The 16740-nt window shown below is 41.8% G+C and overlaps 1 protein-coding gene across 1 annotated transcript in view; it reads left to right on the forward strand.

Moving 5' to 3' along the window:
* Positions 1-16740, forward strand: part of CUL5 (cullin 5) — a 91650-nt gene that overhangs the window by 10014 nt on the left and 64896 nt on the right. Inside the window, exon 2 of the mRNA XM_032359275.1 lies at positions 11233-11342. Within this exon, the coding sequence (XP_032215166.1) occupies positions 11233-11342 (110 nt within the window). The remainder of the gene's footprint in view (positions 1-11232; positions 11343-16740) is intronic.

The raw sequence follows: 16740 nt of genomic DNA on the forward strand, positions 1-16740 counted from the left end.
CTTTCCATATAATGTGATTTCTTTCTCTGACAGTGAGAAATCACATTGACACTGGCTTTTGGGCTGAGTTATTCAGGAAGGAAGGAAGGAAGAGAGGAAGCCATTATAACATTTTTAATATGTATAGATGTGACACTAGCTATAAATTCCTTAAACTCAGAATACTTTAACAATTAAAGGATAGTTACCAATTAAATACTACACTAAAAACTCAGTAATTTTTAAATGAACAACACTAGCGTGACAATTTTTCAAGCAAGATTTACTGAAATATGACCTGTGTACAGAAATGCCTGTAAATCATAAATGTATAGCTGGATACATTTTTAATAAAGGAAACATGCCTGTATAACCAACACCCATATCTAGAAATAGAATATATTTTTTAAATAAATTCTTTATTTTTTATTAACATATAATGTATTATTAGCCCCAGGGGGAAGGGTCTGTGAATCGCCAGGTTTACACACTTCACAGTAGAAATAGAATATTAACAATGCCCCCGAAAGCCCCCTGTCTCTTGCCCTGTCCTAGTCTCTAGTTTGGAGCCCCTGCCCCAGGCTAATCTCTATGCTGATTTGTAATAACTGTAAATGTTCTTTGTCTGTCCATGCACAAGTGTGTACTCCTGGGACTTTTGCTCAGTATTATGTCTTTGAGGTTCCTCTCTATTACTGCTTGTTAAATTTTTTTGCTGTGGAGTATGCCACTCCTATGAATATTTCAGTTTATTCATCCTGTTGTTGGACATTTGGGCCGATAATAGTTTTTTACTATTGAGAATAAAGATATGATGTACTTTCTTGAACAGGTCCTTGGTATGCAGCTCATTTGGGAGTATACCCAGAAGTGAAATTGGTGCGTCACATATTATACGTATATCTAACCTTCATTGATATGCTATGTAGTTTCTTAAAATAGCTGTACCAGTTTACACCCACCAGAAGATGAGCGTTCTGGTTTCTCTAAATTTTATCTAATACTTGGTATTGTCATTCTTTTCTATTTTAGCTTTTTTGGTGTATATAGTGATATTTCATTGTGGTTTTAATATGTATTTCCCTGATGATTAATGACGGTGGGTGCTTTTTCGTATGATTGTTGGCCATTTAGATATTGACTTTGTAGAGGGTGTATTCAAGTGTTGTTGCACGGGTTTGGATTTGATTGTTTTTCCTCTTTTACTGATTTTTAGGAATCTACATGTTTTGGATAAGAGCCTTTCTTGGATATATGTATTAGAAATAACTTCTTCCACTCTGAGAGTAGCTTTTTCACCTCCTTAATGGTATCTTTTTTTTTTTTTTTAAAGATTTTATTTATTTGACAGAGAGAGATCACAAGTAGGCAGAGAGGCAGGCAGAGAGAGAGAGAGAGAGAGGAGGAAGCAGGCTCCCTGCTAAGCAGAGAGCCCGATGTGGGACTCGATCCCAGGACCCTGAGATCATGACCTGAGCCGAAGGCAGCAGCTTAACCCACTGAGCCACCCAGGCGCCCCGCCTTAATGGTATCTTTTAAGGAACAAAAATTATTATTATTTTTTAAAGATTTTATTTATTTATTTGACAGAGAGAGAGGGATCACAAGTAGGCAGAGAGGCAGGCAGAGAGAGAGGGGGAAGCAGGCTCCCTGCTGAGCAGAGAGCCTGATGTGGGGCTCGATCCCAGGACCCTGAGATTATGACTTGGGCTGAAGGCAGAGGCTTAAACCACTGAGCCACCCAGGCGCCCCCCAAAATTATTTTTAATATTGTACAATTTATCAAAGTTTTTCTTTATGGTTAGTGTTTGGTTATAAGGTCATACAAATGATCCAGACTCTATTTGTGTTAATATCTTATTTCATTTTTTAGAACAAAAACAAAATTAAGAATTTATTATTATACTTTTGAGCCTCAAAAATATATCCTGGGACCCTTCCAGGAGTCTGTTAACCACAATTCAAGAAATACTGTATTAAAATGTGAGTTCCTTGAAGACTTTTCATTTGTAAGTCCCAGTGACTAGCATAATTCTTCAACTACAGTAGTCACTCAGGATATTTGTTGAATGAATAAATGGAATGAATGAATGATGAAAAAGCCCTCAAATAAGTTCAGACTCTTTCACCAATGCTGTTACTTCTGTGGTTGTCTTTTTCCTTAAAGTTAGTTGTTGGGGTTTCTAAAAATTAGGCACTATGAGAATTTGTTTAAAATTTTTTTCCTCTATAAAAGAAACCTAAAGGGTTTTTTTTATTATCATTTTTAAGATATTTTATTTATTTATTTGACAGAGATCACAATTGGCAGAGAGGCAGGCGGAGGGGCGGGGAGGCAGGCTCCCTGCTGAGCAGAGAGCCTGATGCGGGGCTCAATCCCAGGACCTTGAGATCATGACCCGAGCCGAAAGCAGAGGCTTAACCCACTGAGACACCCAGGTGCCCTGAAACATAAAGGTTTTAAAGGGAAGTATAGTTTGAAATTTTTCATTTCACTGATTAAAAGATGTTTAGCTTTTTGGAAAAGTGTTCTCTTCTGCACCATGTTTAATGACAAATACGTCTTTCATGTAGTGGTGCTCCTGCCCTGTGGTTTTTCGATACTTGCCACTGAATTTTTATAATCATAGATTTTTTTTTTTACCCTGCAATTTTAAAAAAAATGAAATTAAGTCAGGGGTTGGATTCCAGCCAATATGTTGCAAGTCCCTCTGTTACCCATTTAGGAAAGACCTGAGGAGTAGTTAAGAATAAGGCTCTCCCCAGGGGCACCTACCTGGCTCCTTCAGAAGAGCATGCAACTTGATCCTCAGGGTCTTGAGTTCAAGCTCCGTGTTGGGTGTTGAGATTACATTAAAAAATAATAAGACCTTTTTTTTTTAATATATAAAAGATTTTATTTATTTATTGGACACAAGTAGGCAGAGAGGCAGGCAGAGAGAGAGGAGGAAGCAGGCTCCCCGCTGAGCAGAGAGCCCGATGCGGGGCTCGATCCCAGCACCCTGGGATCATGACCTGAGCTGAAGGCAGAGGCCTTAACCCACTGAGCCACTCAGGTGCCCCATAATAAGACCTTATTAAAAAAAAAAAAAAAATGAGGCTCTAACCAAACTATACTGCTTGGATCTGAAGCCCACCTCTGCCACTTACTTTCTATAATCTTAGGAAAATAACTTAACCTAATCTTAGGGTAGAATGTACAGGTGTTTTCATCTATGAAGTGAGAATAGTATCACCAAACACAGAGTGTAGTTAAAAAGATCAAATGAATACTTGTAAATATTTAAAGCAGTACCTGACACATAATTAGTAGTCAGATATTGTAAAGTGAAAGATCAAAGTTGATGGAATGAACTACACTGAAGATTATATTGAACTTAAATAATAGAAGTTATAAATAGCTGAACTATTAACAGTTTTTGGATATTCAGACTATCCATCGAAATGTAAAGGAAGCTATTCAGAGATAAGCAAAGGAAGCCCTCTTTTGTATCACAGTTATCACATGTAAAAAAATTTATTGACTGTAACCCCAAATTAGCTAAGTGGCATGTATTTGCAATGAAAGAAATAAGTACAAAATATTGTAAGGGAATGATTAAAAAAACAATAAAAACATAATGAAAAGTTTTTAAAAATTTTACCCTTCTACAATGTCAGTGGCAAGCATCCTACTCTGATTACCCCTGCTGTCTTTCTAACTTGTTTTAATGTTCTTAGCCCAGTAATCTAGCTCCACTAAGGCCTGTAATTCATTGATTCTACCACCTTATTGTGTAGTGTCTTAGATCTGAGAGTTGATAATTTTTATCAAGTTAGGGAACATTTTGGCTTTTATTTCTTTGGATATCAACCCCCTCTGCCCAAGACTCTGGTTATATGTTAGTTAGGTCATTTGATGTTGTTTCATAGCTCCCTGATAATCCTTTTTAGAATTCTTTTGTTTCTTTAATGTTCATGCGTGCTTCTGTTGTCTTGAACTTGTGACCTTTATAATAACTGGTTTAATGTCATGCTTTACTGAAAACTCTCATTCATGTCATTTCTGGGGCAGTGTGTTGATGGGTTTTTCTCTGGATGATGGGTTGTATTTTCCTTCTTTGCCTGGTTGGTAATTTTTGTTTGGATGCTAGACATCGTGAGTTTTATGTTTTGGGGCCCGAGTTTTTCAAATATCCTTTAAATATTTCTGGATTTGGCTTTGACATAATTAAGGTGCTTGGAATCAGCCTGATCTTCTTGGGCTTGCTTTTGCGTTTTCCTAGTGGTTCTGGAACAACATTCAGAGTAGGAGTCCTTTGGGTCCACCGTAGATGCACTGCCTTTCTGAGGACTTTCCCTAATGTGAAAGAGCACTTGTGCCCTGGCTGGTAGGGTTTTCAGCCCTTTATGAGCCCTGTGGATTGTTCTAATGGACTTTTCCCCAGTCTCTGATAGTCTCCTTAGACACATGTGCAAGTCAGAATTCAGTCAAGGGCTCAAGGGGACTTGACTTCTTTGTATATCTCTGTCTGTGCCACAAATTTTTGTCACCTTGTCCTCTCTAAACTCTGGCTCCTAAGTGAAACGCCCAGGCTGTTTGGATTTCCTTGCTTGTGCTGAGGCTTGGAAACTGTCTCTAGGCAGTCCGTTGGGCATCTGTAGGGCTCACCTGTGATGGTTTTCTAGGGAAGTACTGTCTCATGCTGCCCCATGGCGCTCTGGTTGTTGAAGCAGAGAGGGGGAAACCTGGCTGTTGTTACTCCATCAGGGTTGGGAGAAGTCTCTGTCTCTCATCATCTGCATGTCTTTTCTCTCAGTCTTCTGGGCATGAATTCTCCTTTCAGTCGTTGCAATCACTCCCTTGAATACACTGGAACTCCCTCGCTCCTTTCATTTCACTTGGGAAAAACCACAACCCTGGTTAAATCCTCTCTCCACCTTTCAGTGCCAGCAGCCGTGTGAGTGTTTCAGGTGAAAAACACACTTCTGTGCTATTTTCCCTTCAAATCCACGACCGGAGTCTGTAAGTGAGCCCAGTCACACGACCACAGTCATTTATTCTGCTTCCCTAGATACCTGTTTCATATCTTTTCTCTGAAAATTCTAGCACCTCCTCCCGCATCTTCCAAGGCATTTTCCTTTTTTTCTACATCACTGAGAAACTGAAGCAAGCAAAAATGAAGTTTGCCGAGTGGCACTTGGATCATCTCCCTTCCCGCCAGCATCTGCGTGTGTGTACTTCACCTTCCCCTCTCTCCGCGTGGTCATTTCCTCCACTTGTGCACTGTAGGCCCTTTCCCTTGCCTACCTAGGGCAAATTAAGTTTAAATTCAAATTCTCCAGCAGTTTCCCTCCGTTTCTCCACATCTTCAATAGTATATCCTAGAATGTGCCCATCAGTATAAAAGCATACTGTATTTATCGCATCATAAAAAAAAATTTTGACTCCCTCTCCCCATATCAACTCCCCTGCCATTTCTGCGGTCTTGGACAACAAAAGTGCCAAGAGTTGTCCGTACTTTTCCGACTTTCCTTTTCTTTCGCTCTCAGTTCCTCTCCAGTCAGGCTTTTGTCCTTAGTGCTCTGTGAAGTGTTTTTCTGTGAGTAATGTGAAGTCTCTGACTCCTAGGCTGCTATTTCAGGAGTCCTCCCACATCATCTTTCAGGAGCACGAGCTGCACTTGATCTCCCCCGTTTCTCGATACTTTATTCCCGTTGTTTCCAGAATACCAGAGCCTTGATTTTTGTGCCACCTCTGTAGTTGCTCCTTCTGTCTCCTTTCTTGGTTCTTATGCTTCTTCCCACCCCTTAATGTTGGATGCCTCAGGCTACGGGCCTGGGTCTTCTTCTCTCTTACGGTCACTGCCTTGGTCCAGTAACAAGTTTGAAAACCCATCTGTACTCCAGTGACTTCTGCATTTTAATTTCCTGACCAGACCTTTCTTTGGATTATAGATTTGCTTATGAAACTGTGTATAGAACATCTTCAAAGGGCCGTTGTGTAGATGTGTCAGACAAAGCCCATCTGAAACCAAATGCCAGGGCTTTCCTGCTGAGCTTGTTCCGTGTGCAGTGTTTTCCATCACAGTTGACGGCAGTACCATACTTCTTGGACATGTCCAATGACAACTCGGACAATTCAGTAACAAGTTTGATGTCCTTGACCGCAGGGAAGATGATCCCTGGGTTGAGGGAGTACAGTGCCCGACCACCGGTGGAGAGAGTACCCTTCCTGAAGGATGTGGGGCAAGGGCAGTTTCGTGGGCTATTAGAAGAGGCAGTAGAGAAACAGGGCCTAACTGGTTAGGACATTGGAGATTCTTTACGAAGCAAGTAGGTGCCCTTCTCAAGGGTAAAGTAAGATAGCTAAAGCCGAGTTGGGGGATTGTGATTGCTGTTAGGGTTCCTTGGTAGTGAGGTTTTCCCCACAAGCGCAGGCCGACTTAGGTTTGGATTTGTGACATGGGCTGGGCTCCTGGAGTGGACTTCATTTTGTGGGTCTTGATACATCGGGCAGAAGTCCTGCTTTACTCCCTTCTCTCATCCCACGTGCATACTGTTGGGAAGTCCTCTATAGTGCCACCTTTCAAACTGAAAATGTAACTACTGCTGCCCACTTCTGTAGCTGTTGTACTGGTCCAAGTTCACTGTCGGTCTCACCTTGCCACCTCAACTTACACTCAGCTTTAGCTCTTGCCTCTTATGATGTATTTCTTTTTTAATTTATTCGACAGAGATCACAAGTAGGCAGAGAGGCAGGCAGAGCAAGAGCGAGAGAGAGAGAGAGAGAGAGAGAGAGAGGGAGGGAGGAGGAAGCAGGCTCCCCACTGAGCAGAGAGCCCGATCAGGGCTCGATCCCAGGATGCTAGGATCATGACCGTAGCCGAAGGCAGAGGCTTTAACCCACTGAGCCACCCAGGCGCCCCTATGATGTATTTCTAACATTGCAATCAGGAAAGTTTTTAGGTGTAAATCAGTCACGTCACTGCTTGCTCAGAATCTTCTCATTGTTCCTCATCTCACTTATAATAGAAGCCACAGTCTGTCTGTCTGTCTGTATTTATTTATTTATTTATTTATTTGAAGAATTTATTTATTTATTTCATAGACAGAGATCACAAGTAGGCAGAGAGGCAGGCAGAGAGAGAGGAAGGGAAGCAGGCTCCCCGCTGAGCAGAGAGCCCGATGCGGGGCTCGATCCCAGGACCCTGGGATCATGACCTGAACTGAAGGCAGAGGCTTTAGCCCACTCAGCCACACAGGCACCCCGAAGCCACAGTCTTTATGATGGCCTTCAGGACCCTGCAAGATCCAGACCTCTTTTGCTTCTGTGACTTCCTCTGCTCTCTCATCTGTCCTTACTCTGCTCTACCTTGAATACATCAAGCATGTTTCTACCTTGGGGTCTTCCCCATGGATGCTTCCTCTGCCTAGAATACTCCACCCCCAGATATCCGTCATGGCCAGCTCCCCAGTGGCCTCCCCAGAGCCCCTTTGTGTATTTGAGAAGAAGAAAGCCTGTGAGGGCAGTAGTTAGGCTGAAAGGAGTGAACGAGTTGGGAAGGAGTACGGCAGATATTGAAATCTTGGTGAAAAAGAGCCAGTGGGTGAGATAATCCTAGATATACCAGCAGTTGGTGAGTTCAGCCTACTATAAATCTGAGTAATAAAGAGAAAAAGCAGAAGAGACTTTGTAGCAAATTAGAGGAGATGAGGCGGCCTTCAGTTATCCAGTGGAAACATTCATAAATCAAGGTTCATAATTTGAAGGTTTCTTCACATATTGTTAATGCCTTTTGTAGGTATGAGATTTGGTCTGCTGCTGCTTACTTAATGATGTAATGATATGCTCTTCAGTTTAACAGAGAAATTGCTTGAAAGAATTGCTTGAGCATCATTTTTTTATTATAAAAGATGAATAGAAAACATTCAGTTATTGAATTCCTCCTTTAATTCAGTGTTAGAGGAAAATGTTTCTGATGTTAGTCTTGTGTGTTTCATCAAACAGAAGAACCAAATGTGTTTCCAGTTATTTTGCAAGAGCTAATAGATTCCAGAATCTAAGCAGTATTTAATTTTCCTAAAACACCTGTTTATTCCAGTCCTCTGTATCTTTTAGACTTTTTAATTGCAAGATTTATACTATGTTTAATTTTATTAATTGCCAAAAATGCTAAGAGAAATAGACTTAGTTGGCATTGTAAAGTATCCTCTAATTAAGGGGATATATAATGATTCTCCATGTCATAGTCAAGAAAACTTTCTCTGGTTCTTTCAAATTTGTTTATTTGCATGCTCCTCCTTCAGAAGGAACAGTAGGAAAAGTGAAGTCAGTCATAAGGTTAGTACACAACTTTTATGCCATGGAATTACAAATCTGACTCTGAATTTCTCCATAGCCAACACTTAAGGGCAAAGTTCCCTGCATGATTCACTAAAGTCTATAAGGTAAAAAACCAACTAGTTGTTCATGGGAAAAGTGCAGCTAATCCCAGTACAAAATTTTGAGTGAATATCACTTGTAGGTGCTTATAGTAAGAATGTTGTCATTAGAGTAGGTACCTGGGGCAAGACAGGATCATCAGTGTTCTAGGATATAGGATGTGAGCACGATCTGGCTGTGACATCTGTCACCTCACTGATCAGCAGAGTTGATGTGGCTGATCTGGCTGACTAGGCGGGTGTCCCCTCTTTCCCTCACCAGTCCATGTGTGTCCCTCCCGAAGCTGCATGCTTGGTTGAAGTGGATGACTGTCCCCAGTAGTGGAGGGCCGTTCTCTGGTCAAGGGCAAATGAGTGGCTACACTCCCCTGCTAGAACCTCCAGACAAGCTCTCAGGGTCCGTTTGCAGGAGAGCGTCGGGTGGTCAGGTTTGCAAGACTCCAGATACATTCAAACACAGCCCTGCATGGGACCGTGTGCCTTTCTTAAGTTTAAGAAAAAACAAAGTGTTTGTGGATATAAGAAGCATCACTTGCTTTCACAAGAGTTTGTCAGTCAGTGGTTCTTTTTTTTTTTTTTTTTAAAGATTTTATTTATTTGACAGGCAGAGATCGCAAGTAGGCAGAGAGACAGGCAGAGAGAGAGGAAGGAAAGCAGGCTCCCCACTGAGCAGGGAGCCCGATGCAGGGCTGGATCCCAGGACCCTGGGATCATGACCTGAGCCGAAGGCAGAGGCTTTAACCTGCTGAGCCACCTAGGTGCCCCTGCAGTCAGTGGTTCTTAACCTGTTTTTGGACATAGACCTTCTGATATTTTTATGTAGCTTTATCATGAGTTTGCTGAATATGCTGATTCTGAACTCAAAGAGATTTGATCCAAGAGGTCTGAGTTAAGTTTTAGAAACTTATATGTGAAACTGCCACCCTAGGTGATTCTGATGTATGTTCTTGTTAGACCACATGATTCAGAGACCTCTACTGGGTTATAATTTTAGGGAGTTTGTAGATTCCAGGTAGTCAGTCTAGAACCTTATCTGATACAAGTCAACAGCATCTTTAAGAACGTTACATTAAAAAAAAAAATTATATCTAGTAAAAATGATAATGTGTTCCACATGTGTGTTTGAAAGTTTTTCTTTGAATGTTAGGAAATGACTGACTTGTGTGGAAATTTATTGATGAAAGCAAGTCATGTGGCCACAGTGGTAATAACTGAACACGAATGGGTGCTCGCTCTCTCTCTTCTAGTAATGTAATGAATTCAGGACCTTTTTCTTAATGTCCAATCACTTCACATTCGTGGGATAAACGATGTGCGATTATGAAGTATCATTCTCTTAATATGCCACTTGTTTAATTAGCTGACATTTATTTAAGATTTTTGCACCCATGTCCTTGTTGAATTTGTCTCGAGTTTCCATTTCTTAGGCTCTTCTCTCCAGTTTGGTGTCAGGGTTTTGTTAGTATTTAAAAAGGGGATGGGTATTTTTCGTGTGTGTGTGTGTGTTTTGTTGTTGTTGTTTTTCTCAGTTTTTAGAATTTATATAGACTCTCAGTGTACTTTTTGTGGGGAATTTAGGGCAAGTATAAAATTAGAAGAGACAGTCTCCATATACAAGACCATCCTCACTTCAGATACAAGCTCCAAGTTTGGAGGGTTCCCAAAACCACCCCGAGGCTCAATAACTCATTAGAAAGATTCCTACATCTTACAGATTTATAGATCATGGTGTGGCTTCTAATGGAGCAAGGATATAGATTCAGATTTGCCAAAGAGAGAGACATACTGGGCAGAGTGTAGGAGGGTTCCAAGCACAGAGCTTTCCCCGTCCTCACCCCTGTAGTCAGATCACATATCTCTCTTGGCCTTACTGTGTGACCATGTGTATGGGGTACTTACTGCTAGCCAGAAAAGCTCATCCAGCCTTTAGTATCAAGTTTATTTTAGATTTTTATTTTTAAGGAATCTCTACACCCACCATGGGGCTCAAAATCACCACTCTTGAGTTCCAGAGTTGCATTCCACCTACTGATCTAGCCAAAATTTTCCAGTTTTGTTTGTTTGTTTGTTTGTTTCAAGATTTTGTTTCTTTATTTGCGAGAGCGAGTGAGCGAGAGAGAGCGCACACCAGAGCGAGCACACAAGCAGGGGAAGTGGCAGGCAAAGAGAGAAGCAGGCTCCCCGCTTAGCAAGGAGCCTGATGCAGACTCTGTCCTAGGACCCTGGGATTATGACCTGGACCCAGGACAGCTGCTTAACTGACTGAGGCACCCAGACATCCCTTTCTGGAGTTTTTACTGGGGCTTCTTTATGTAGGTGTGACTGATGGATTGCTTGTGGATAATCTCAGTCTCCATTTTGGTTAACCCAAAACCACCTCCCAAAGTTACAGTGGTGTTTCTGGGTTGGTGAGCCCCAATCCTAAAGACTCTATGGATATGGCCAGTTCCCTCCCTAAATCACGTTTGTTAGATTATCTAGTTTGACCCAAGGTTACCGGGCAAACAACAACTCTCTTATCGGACGCACACTCTGAGACCCCAGAGATTACCTACCAGAAGTCAAGGACAAAGACCAGGTCTTCTCCTTGGGCATGGCCAAATTCTTTATATGTTCGCACAATTAATTTTTTTTTATGGTGCCTTCCTGTGATTTCTTGAAATCAGATTAGTTTACAGGGATTCCATTATGGAAAACTGATTGTTTTAAATTTCAAACCTTGCATTTCTCTAGTTAACTCTTAAAAGACAAAAATAACAGACACTTTTGATATAACTGGATTTAAATTAAACTACTCTTTGTCTTTTTTTTTTTTTTTTTTTTTTAAAGAATAAAGGTTCACTTCAATTTGAAGACAAATGGGATTTCATGCGCCCGATTGTTTTGAAGCTTTTACGCCAGGAATCTGTTACAAAACAGCAGTGGTTTGATCTGTTTTCGTAAGTAATCCATTAAACTCTTAACTTTTTGATAATATAAAGGAAATTTTGGTGATGCATTTCTATATCCAAATGGAATGCTCACTTTAGACTGGACGGTTTACCTGTTTACAGTTGTTATTACTCTAAGTCCTCTTCTGTAGTCCATGATTTGCTGGGGATGGGGGTGGTACGCCGTCATACATCGCTGTGGCTGACTACAGCAAAAACATACAGCACAAAAGTAGCAAAAAGGAAAGGCACATCGGATAAAGACTGGGGGAAAACAGGCACGGGCTTCCCAGAGTACTTATAGAATCGTACAGAACCCTGTCTCTCCAGCAATGGGATTGACACCCAGTATGATACGTTGTCTACCTGAGAAGCTCTCGCAGACTCTGTAATCAGAGTTTTTATTGGGGACTGGTCACATAGGTAGCCTCTGCTTGGCATGTACCCAAATTCCAGATTCTCAGAAAGATCAGGTGTTCAGTGTAAACCATATAGCTTGTACATTTAAGGCATGATCAGGAAAAGTTTTTTATCAGGGTAGGATACTGTTGACCATTTCACTCATACAGTGGGGCAAGGCAAGACCAATCGGTAGTACTCATCTCAGTTAGGTCTTTTAGAGGTCCTAGATTTAGCTAGTAAAAATAAATCCCACCAACCATGAAGTTTATTTTAGGAAAAGAAAATAAACTTTTCTCCCTTCCTTCCTTTCTTTCTTTCTTTCTTTCTTTCTGATTTTATTTATTCATTTAGGAGAGAGAGCACAAACGGGGAGAGGCTGAGGGAACCAGAGAAGCTGGCTCCCCACTGAGCTGGGAACCTGACATGAGGACTCGATCCCAGGACTCTGGGGTCATAACCTGAGCTGCAGGCAGATGCTTAGCCATCTGAGCCACCCAGGCACCCCTCTCCCTTACTTTCTATAGGAACCTTTATTACGTGGTCTGAGGCATCAATTCAGGCACAGCACAACTCTGGCTCCTAAGCTGAAGCACACCCAAAAGCTTTCGAGGGTTAAAGCAGTGTCATGATCCTCAGAGCACATCCACGAAGAAGTATAATCTCAGAGGGCATGTGTGGTACCTCAGAAACAAAAAGTTTACAGTTGTTAGGGTGTTGCAGGTGAGACAGGTCAGGTTGGTCAGGTAGTACACGGTCACAGGGCTCCCAGTTTCCCTCCTCCCATAGGACCGTTCGCTCTAGAGTTCTTGTTCCTTTTCTGTTCATTCAGTTCAGCCTTTGTTTTCAGATGAACTGCCTGAAGGAAGTTAGTTCTAAATGGTTTCATTTATTCCATGACACTTGTTGATTCGCCTCACTAGTGCAGGTGCTGTTTATTTAGAAGGGCTCTGTGTAGAAAGTGTAGGAGTTGGGCTCTTCCCTGCTGTCTCCAAGCGCTGTCAGGTTTGATTTCAGAGTACTCACAGCAGCATGGAAAGCCAGTGGTGGGAGTTTTCCTTCAGGAAGACAGCAAAACCTTGAAGAATAATTCTGAAGAACAAAAATCTTTAATGTCTTCCTCCTCCCCTGTGCCTTCTCAGGTGCTGTGTTTTGTTTTTTCTTTCTTATAAAACCAGTGTGTCCCATTCAGTAATGAAAACTTTTCAGTTTTTTTCCCCCAGACATGTGGACTGGCAAGAGGAGCAAACGCATATTTACAGAAAATGTTTAAAATAATATACTTCCCTTAACTATGAAGATGTATTGTGTATTGGTCTGAATGAAGTGTCAGATGTTCAGAAATTTTTAAAGTAGGTTTGTGTCCCCTCCCGCACCTTTTGTTCTGATTATTTATCTAGTGAGCAGCCTAGAAAAGGTCCACTCCTTTCTGGAGACAGCTGGGTTTAACACCCAAGTTGCTTATTAAGGTGTATGCACAGGGACGATGAGGCAAAGGTGAACAGAACATGGGTCACTCACAGTGGGACGGGAGAGGACGTCCTCACGGAGAGGACGTCAGGAGGGGTGGGTCACTGCCTTCCCCCTGGTAGCTTTCGGCAGTCATCACAGGTTAGGAGTACTGCTAGTGTCTGTATCCAGTAACTAGAGCCAGTCAGCGGCTTGACTTCAGATCGCGTCATCAGAGATCACGCCCTTTTCTGGGGGCATCTGGAAGTAATGCAGGTGGTCCAGCCAGAATCCAGGATAGTTGCAGTTGACAGCTCCACAAAGGCTGCTGAAACCTGCAGCGACTTCAGGTCCAAGTCCTGTTCACTGAGCATATGCTTGCTTGAGTTCAGCACAGCTTATGTTGAGCTGGAAACAGCCAGTAACAGACAGTATCAGGTTTCAGCTCAGAGTCAGATCCAGGCAAATAAGATTTGTGAATTCAGGAGTCTAAAAAAGAGAGCAACTTTTCTTCTGCAGCCAGAAAGCTGAGATGGCTGCAGACATTCGTGTTCCAAGTCCAAGTGACAAGCAAGACTTATCTAAGCCCTTTTTATCTTATCAGTCTTAAGAGTCCAGATTGATTCGCTCAAGAACAGGCACATCAGGCTGGAAGATCATCAGCATCTAGGGGTCAGATACCTGATTTCACAGGAACTCAGTGGCAACCAAGAACTGCTTTTTAAAACTCCAGAAGTGTATTTCCGTCTAAAGATTTCCTTTGTTTTTATGTTATCTCCCTTTTTTCAGACATACCAGTAGGTAAAAATAATGCCTTTACAGAGACATTTTCTGTTCCAGTATTCAAACACTTTAAATTCCAATCCCCTTACCAGCAGCTTAAAGCATGGAAGTTGTGTCTGCTAGTTTTGGGGGGGCGGGGGGGACAACCTTTGCTGCTAGGTACAATCCTGGTATGAAAGTACGAGCATATAACATTTTACATCTTTTTTGATCATACATCCAGATGCCAAAGGCACAAAATAAAAAACCATCTTTTAAACCCATTATAGATTTATTCAAATCCCTAACAGCATTGACAACATTAATGCTAGAGTTGCTGGGAGATCCTGGCTGGTATGCAAGGAGCCTGGAAGAATTGCTTCAGTAGCAGCCTTTGGCCTGAAGAAACAGCTGGAGTGATTTCCCTTCCCTGCAGGCACTCCACCCCCAGCATTTTCTCCCCTGGTTTATCTAAAGCTTTCTCCAGGATCTGACTTAACTCTTATTTCCTCATGGCTGGGGGTAGGGGTGGCGGAGAATAATGCCAGCATTTGACATTTTTGGTTCACTCATAGCTTAACTTTGGGCCTTTTCTCTTCCCAGTTGGAGGCAAGAGCAAACCCAGAGGTGTTAGCCAGGCTGTGCTTTTTCTCCTGTCACTCGTCAGTCAGCATGGCTGAAAGCAGTGGGGGATTGAGTGAGCCCACTCTCTGGGGATTAGAGCTATTGTTTTCTGCTTTCCTAGGTAACTCTTCTCTCTTAAAACACATGCACTCAGCTCCTGTTTTGTAGCATGGATGACTTTCTAGCCACCCAAACAGCAAGGGTTCATCGTCCAGTAACTTTATCACTTCGTACCCTTACCATGTTTCAGTGAGTCCCAGCTGTCCTAGTGAATCCCAGTTCTGACACCACTTGCCTCAGCAGTCTCATGACCACCTCGAGGTTCAGTGATTGCTGGGAATACTCACAGGACTCAGACATAGTCGTATTCATGGCTGTGATTTATTACAGTAAAATGCAACAAAGGTGTAGGTGGCAAATTCAGGGGAAACCAGGTGCATGTTTCCAAGCATCCTCTCCCATTGGAGTTAAACAGGAGACACTTAGTTCTCTAGCAGCTGATGGTGACAGCACAGGTGGTAAAGTCTTTCTACAGGGAAGCACATTAAAGACAAGTGTTCAGGTTTTAACTCAGCTGTTGCATAGATAGCCTCTGCCTGACACGAAGTGAAGTCCCAGACTCCTAGATGACAAGCAGGAGTTCAATATAAATCAGCTTGTTTACCTCAACATTTAGGGCCAATGAGCGATTCTCAGCAGGAAACGGTGAGAACCTTTGCAAAATCCAAATTCCCAGATACCGGTCAAGGGCCAGCCTTACAAGCACATCTTCCTGAGGTTAGCCTTCGCAGACCTGCTCTAACTTTTCTGTGTATGCTTTAGTGGAATTCTATGTCAGGACTTATAGATATGTGATTGAATAATCCATACACATTAAGCTGTTCTCATTTTTTTCTCGTTATTGCATCATAAAAATATAATTTCCTAAATAGTATAGAACTTGTTACATAATATTAACTTATAAGCATGATTCTATCTTTTGAAAAATTAAAGTTCAGTAAACAGCTAAGCCCTTTTAGAAATACATAGCATTCATGTATACTATTTTTCTTAAATTATTTGATTAAACTATTTTATGAATAATCTGTTGACTGTGGTGGGGTTTTGTTTTGTTTCTGTCAATTTGTGTTGATTATATCATTTATCATCTAGAATGATGCTTGTTTTCTGTGCACTCCTGACTGGGGGAAGTATAGTATGATGGTATTCCCTGCTTATGGTGCATTTCTTTTTTTTTTTTTAATTTTTTTTTTAAATATTTTATTTATTTATTTATTTGTCAGAGAGAGAGAAAGAGAGAGAGAGAGAGCATGCCAGCACAGGCAGACAGAGTGGTAGGCAAAGGCAGAGGGAGAAGCAGGCTCCCCACCAAGCAAGGAGCCCGATGTGGGACTCGATCCCAGGATGCTAGGATCATGACCTGAGCCGAAGGCAGCCGCTTAACCAACTGAGCCACCCAGGCGTCCCTTACGGTGCATTTATAAGCAGAAATAGTCAGTACCTTTGTATTTGCTCTAGTTATTGGTCTCATCACATCATTTTTTTTTTTTAAAGATTTTATTTATTTATTTATTTGACAGGCAGAGATCACAAGGAGGCAGAGAGGCAGGCAGAGAGAGAGAGAGAGGGAAGCAGGCTCCCTGCTGAGCAGAGAACCTGATGCGGGACTCGATCCCAGGACCCCGAGATCATGACCTGAGCTGAAGGCAGCGGCTTAACCCACTGAGCCACCTAGGCGCCCTCATCACATCATTTTTAAAAATCCTTGATCTCCTTGCAGTTATCCAAGGCAGCTCAATATGTAGTCCTTTTGGGTTAAAGGATTCTTGGATATCTTAACATGGTATAACCCAAATTGCAAGACCTACATTAATTAAACCCTTTGAGTTTTAGGGCTGCTTGGGTGGCTTAGTTGGCTGAGTGTTCAACTCTTGGTTTTCGTTCAGGTCATGATCTCATGGTTGTGAGATTGAGCCCATATTGGGCTCTGTGCTGAGTGGGGAGTCTGCTTCCCCCCTCTCCCTCTCCCTTTGCCCCCCCCCATGCACGCACTCTCTAAAATAAATCTTTAAAAAGTACATTGTAAAAAAAACCCTTCAAATGTTAGCTGTTTGATTATGTAAATTAATAATATTTGGGTTGCTTATATCTTTCTAAATTTGAGGTACTAAAA

Source organism: Mustela erminea, chromosome 9 (assembly GCF_009829155.1).
Source record: "Mustela erminea isolate mMusErm1 chromosome 9, mMusErm1.Pri, whole genome shotgun sequence".
Taxonomy (NCBI): Eukaryota; Metazoa; Chordata; class Mammalia; order Carnivora; family Mustelidae; genus Mustela; species Mustela erminea.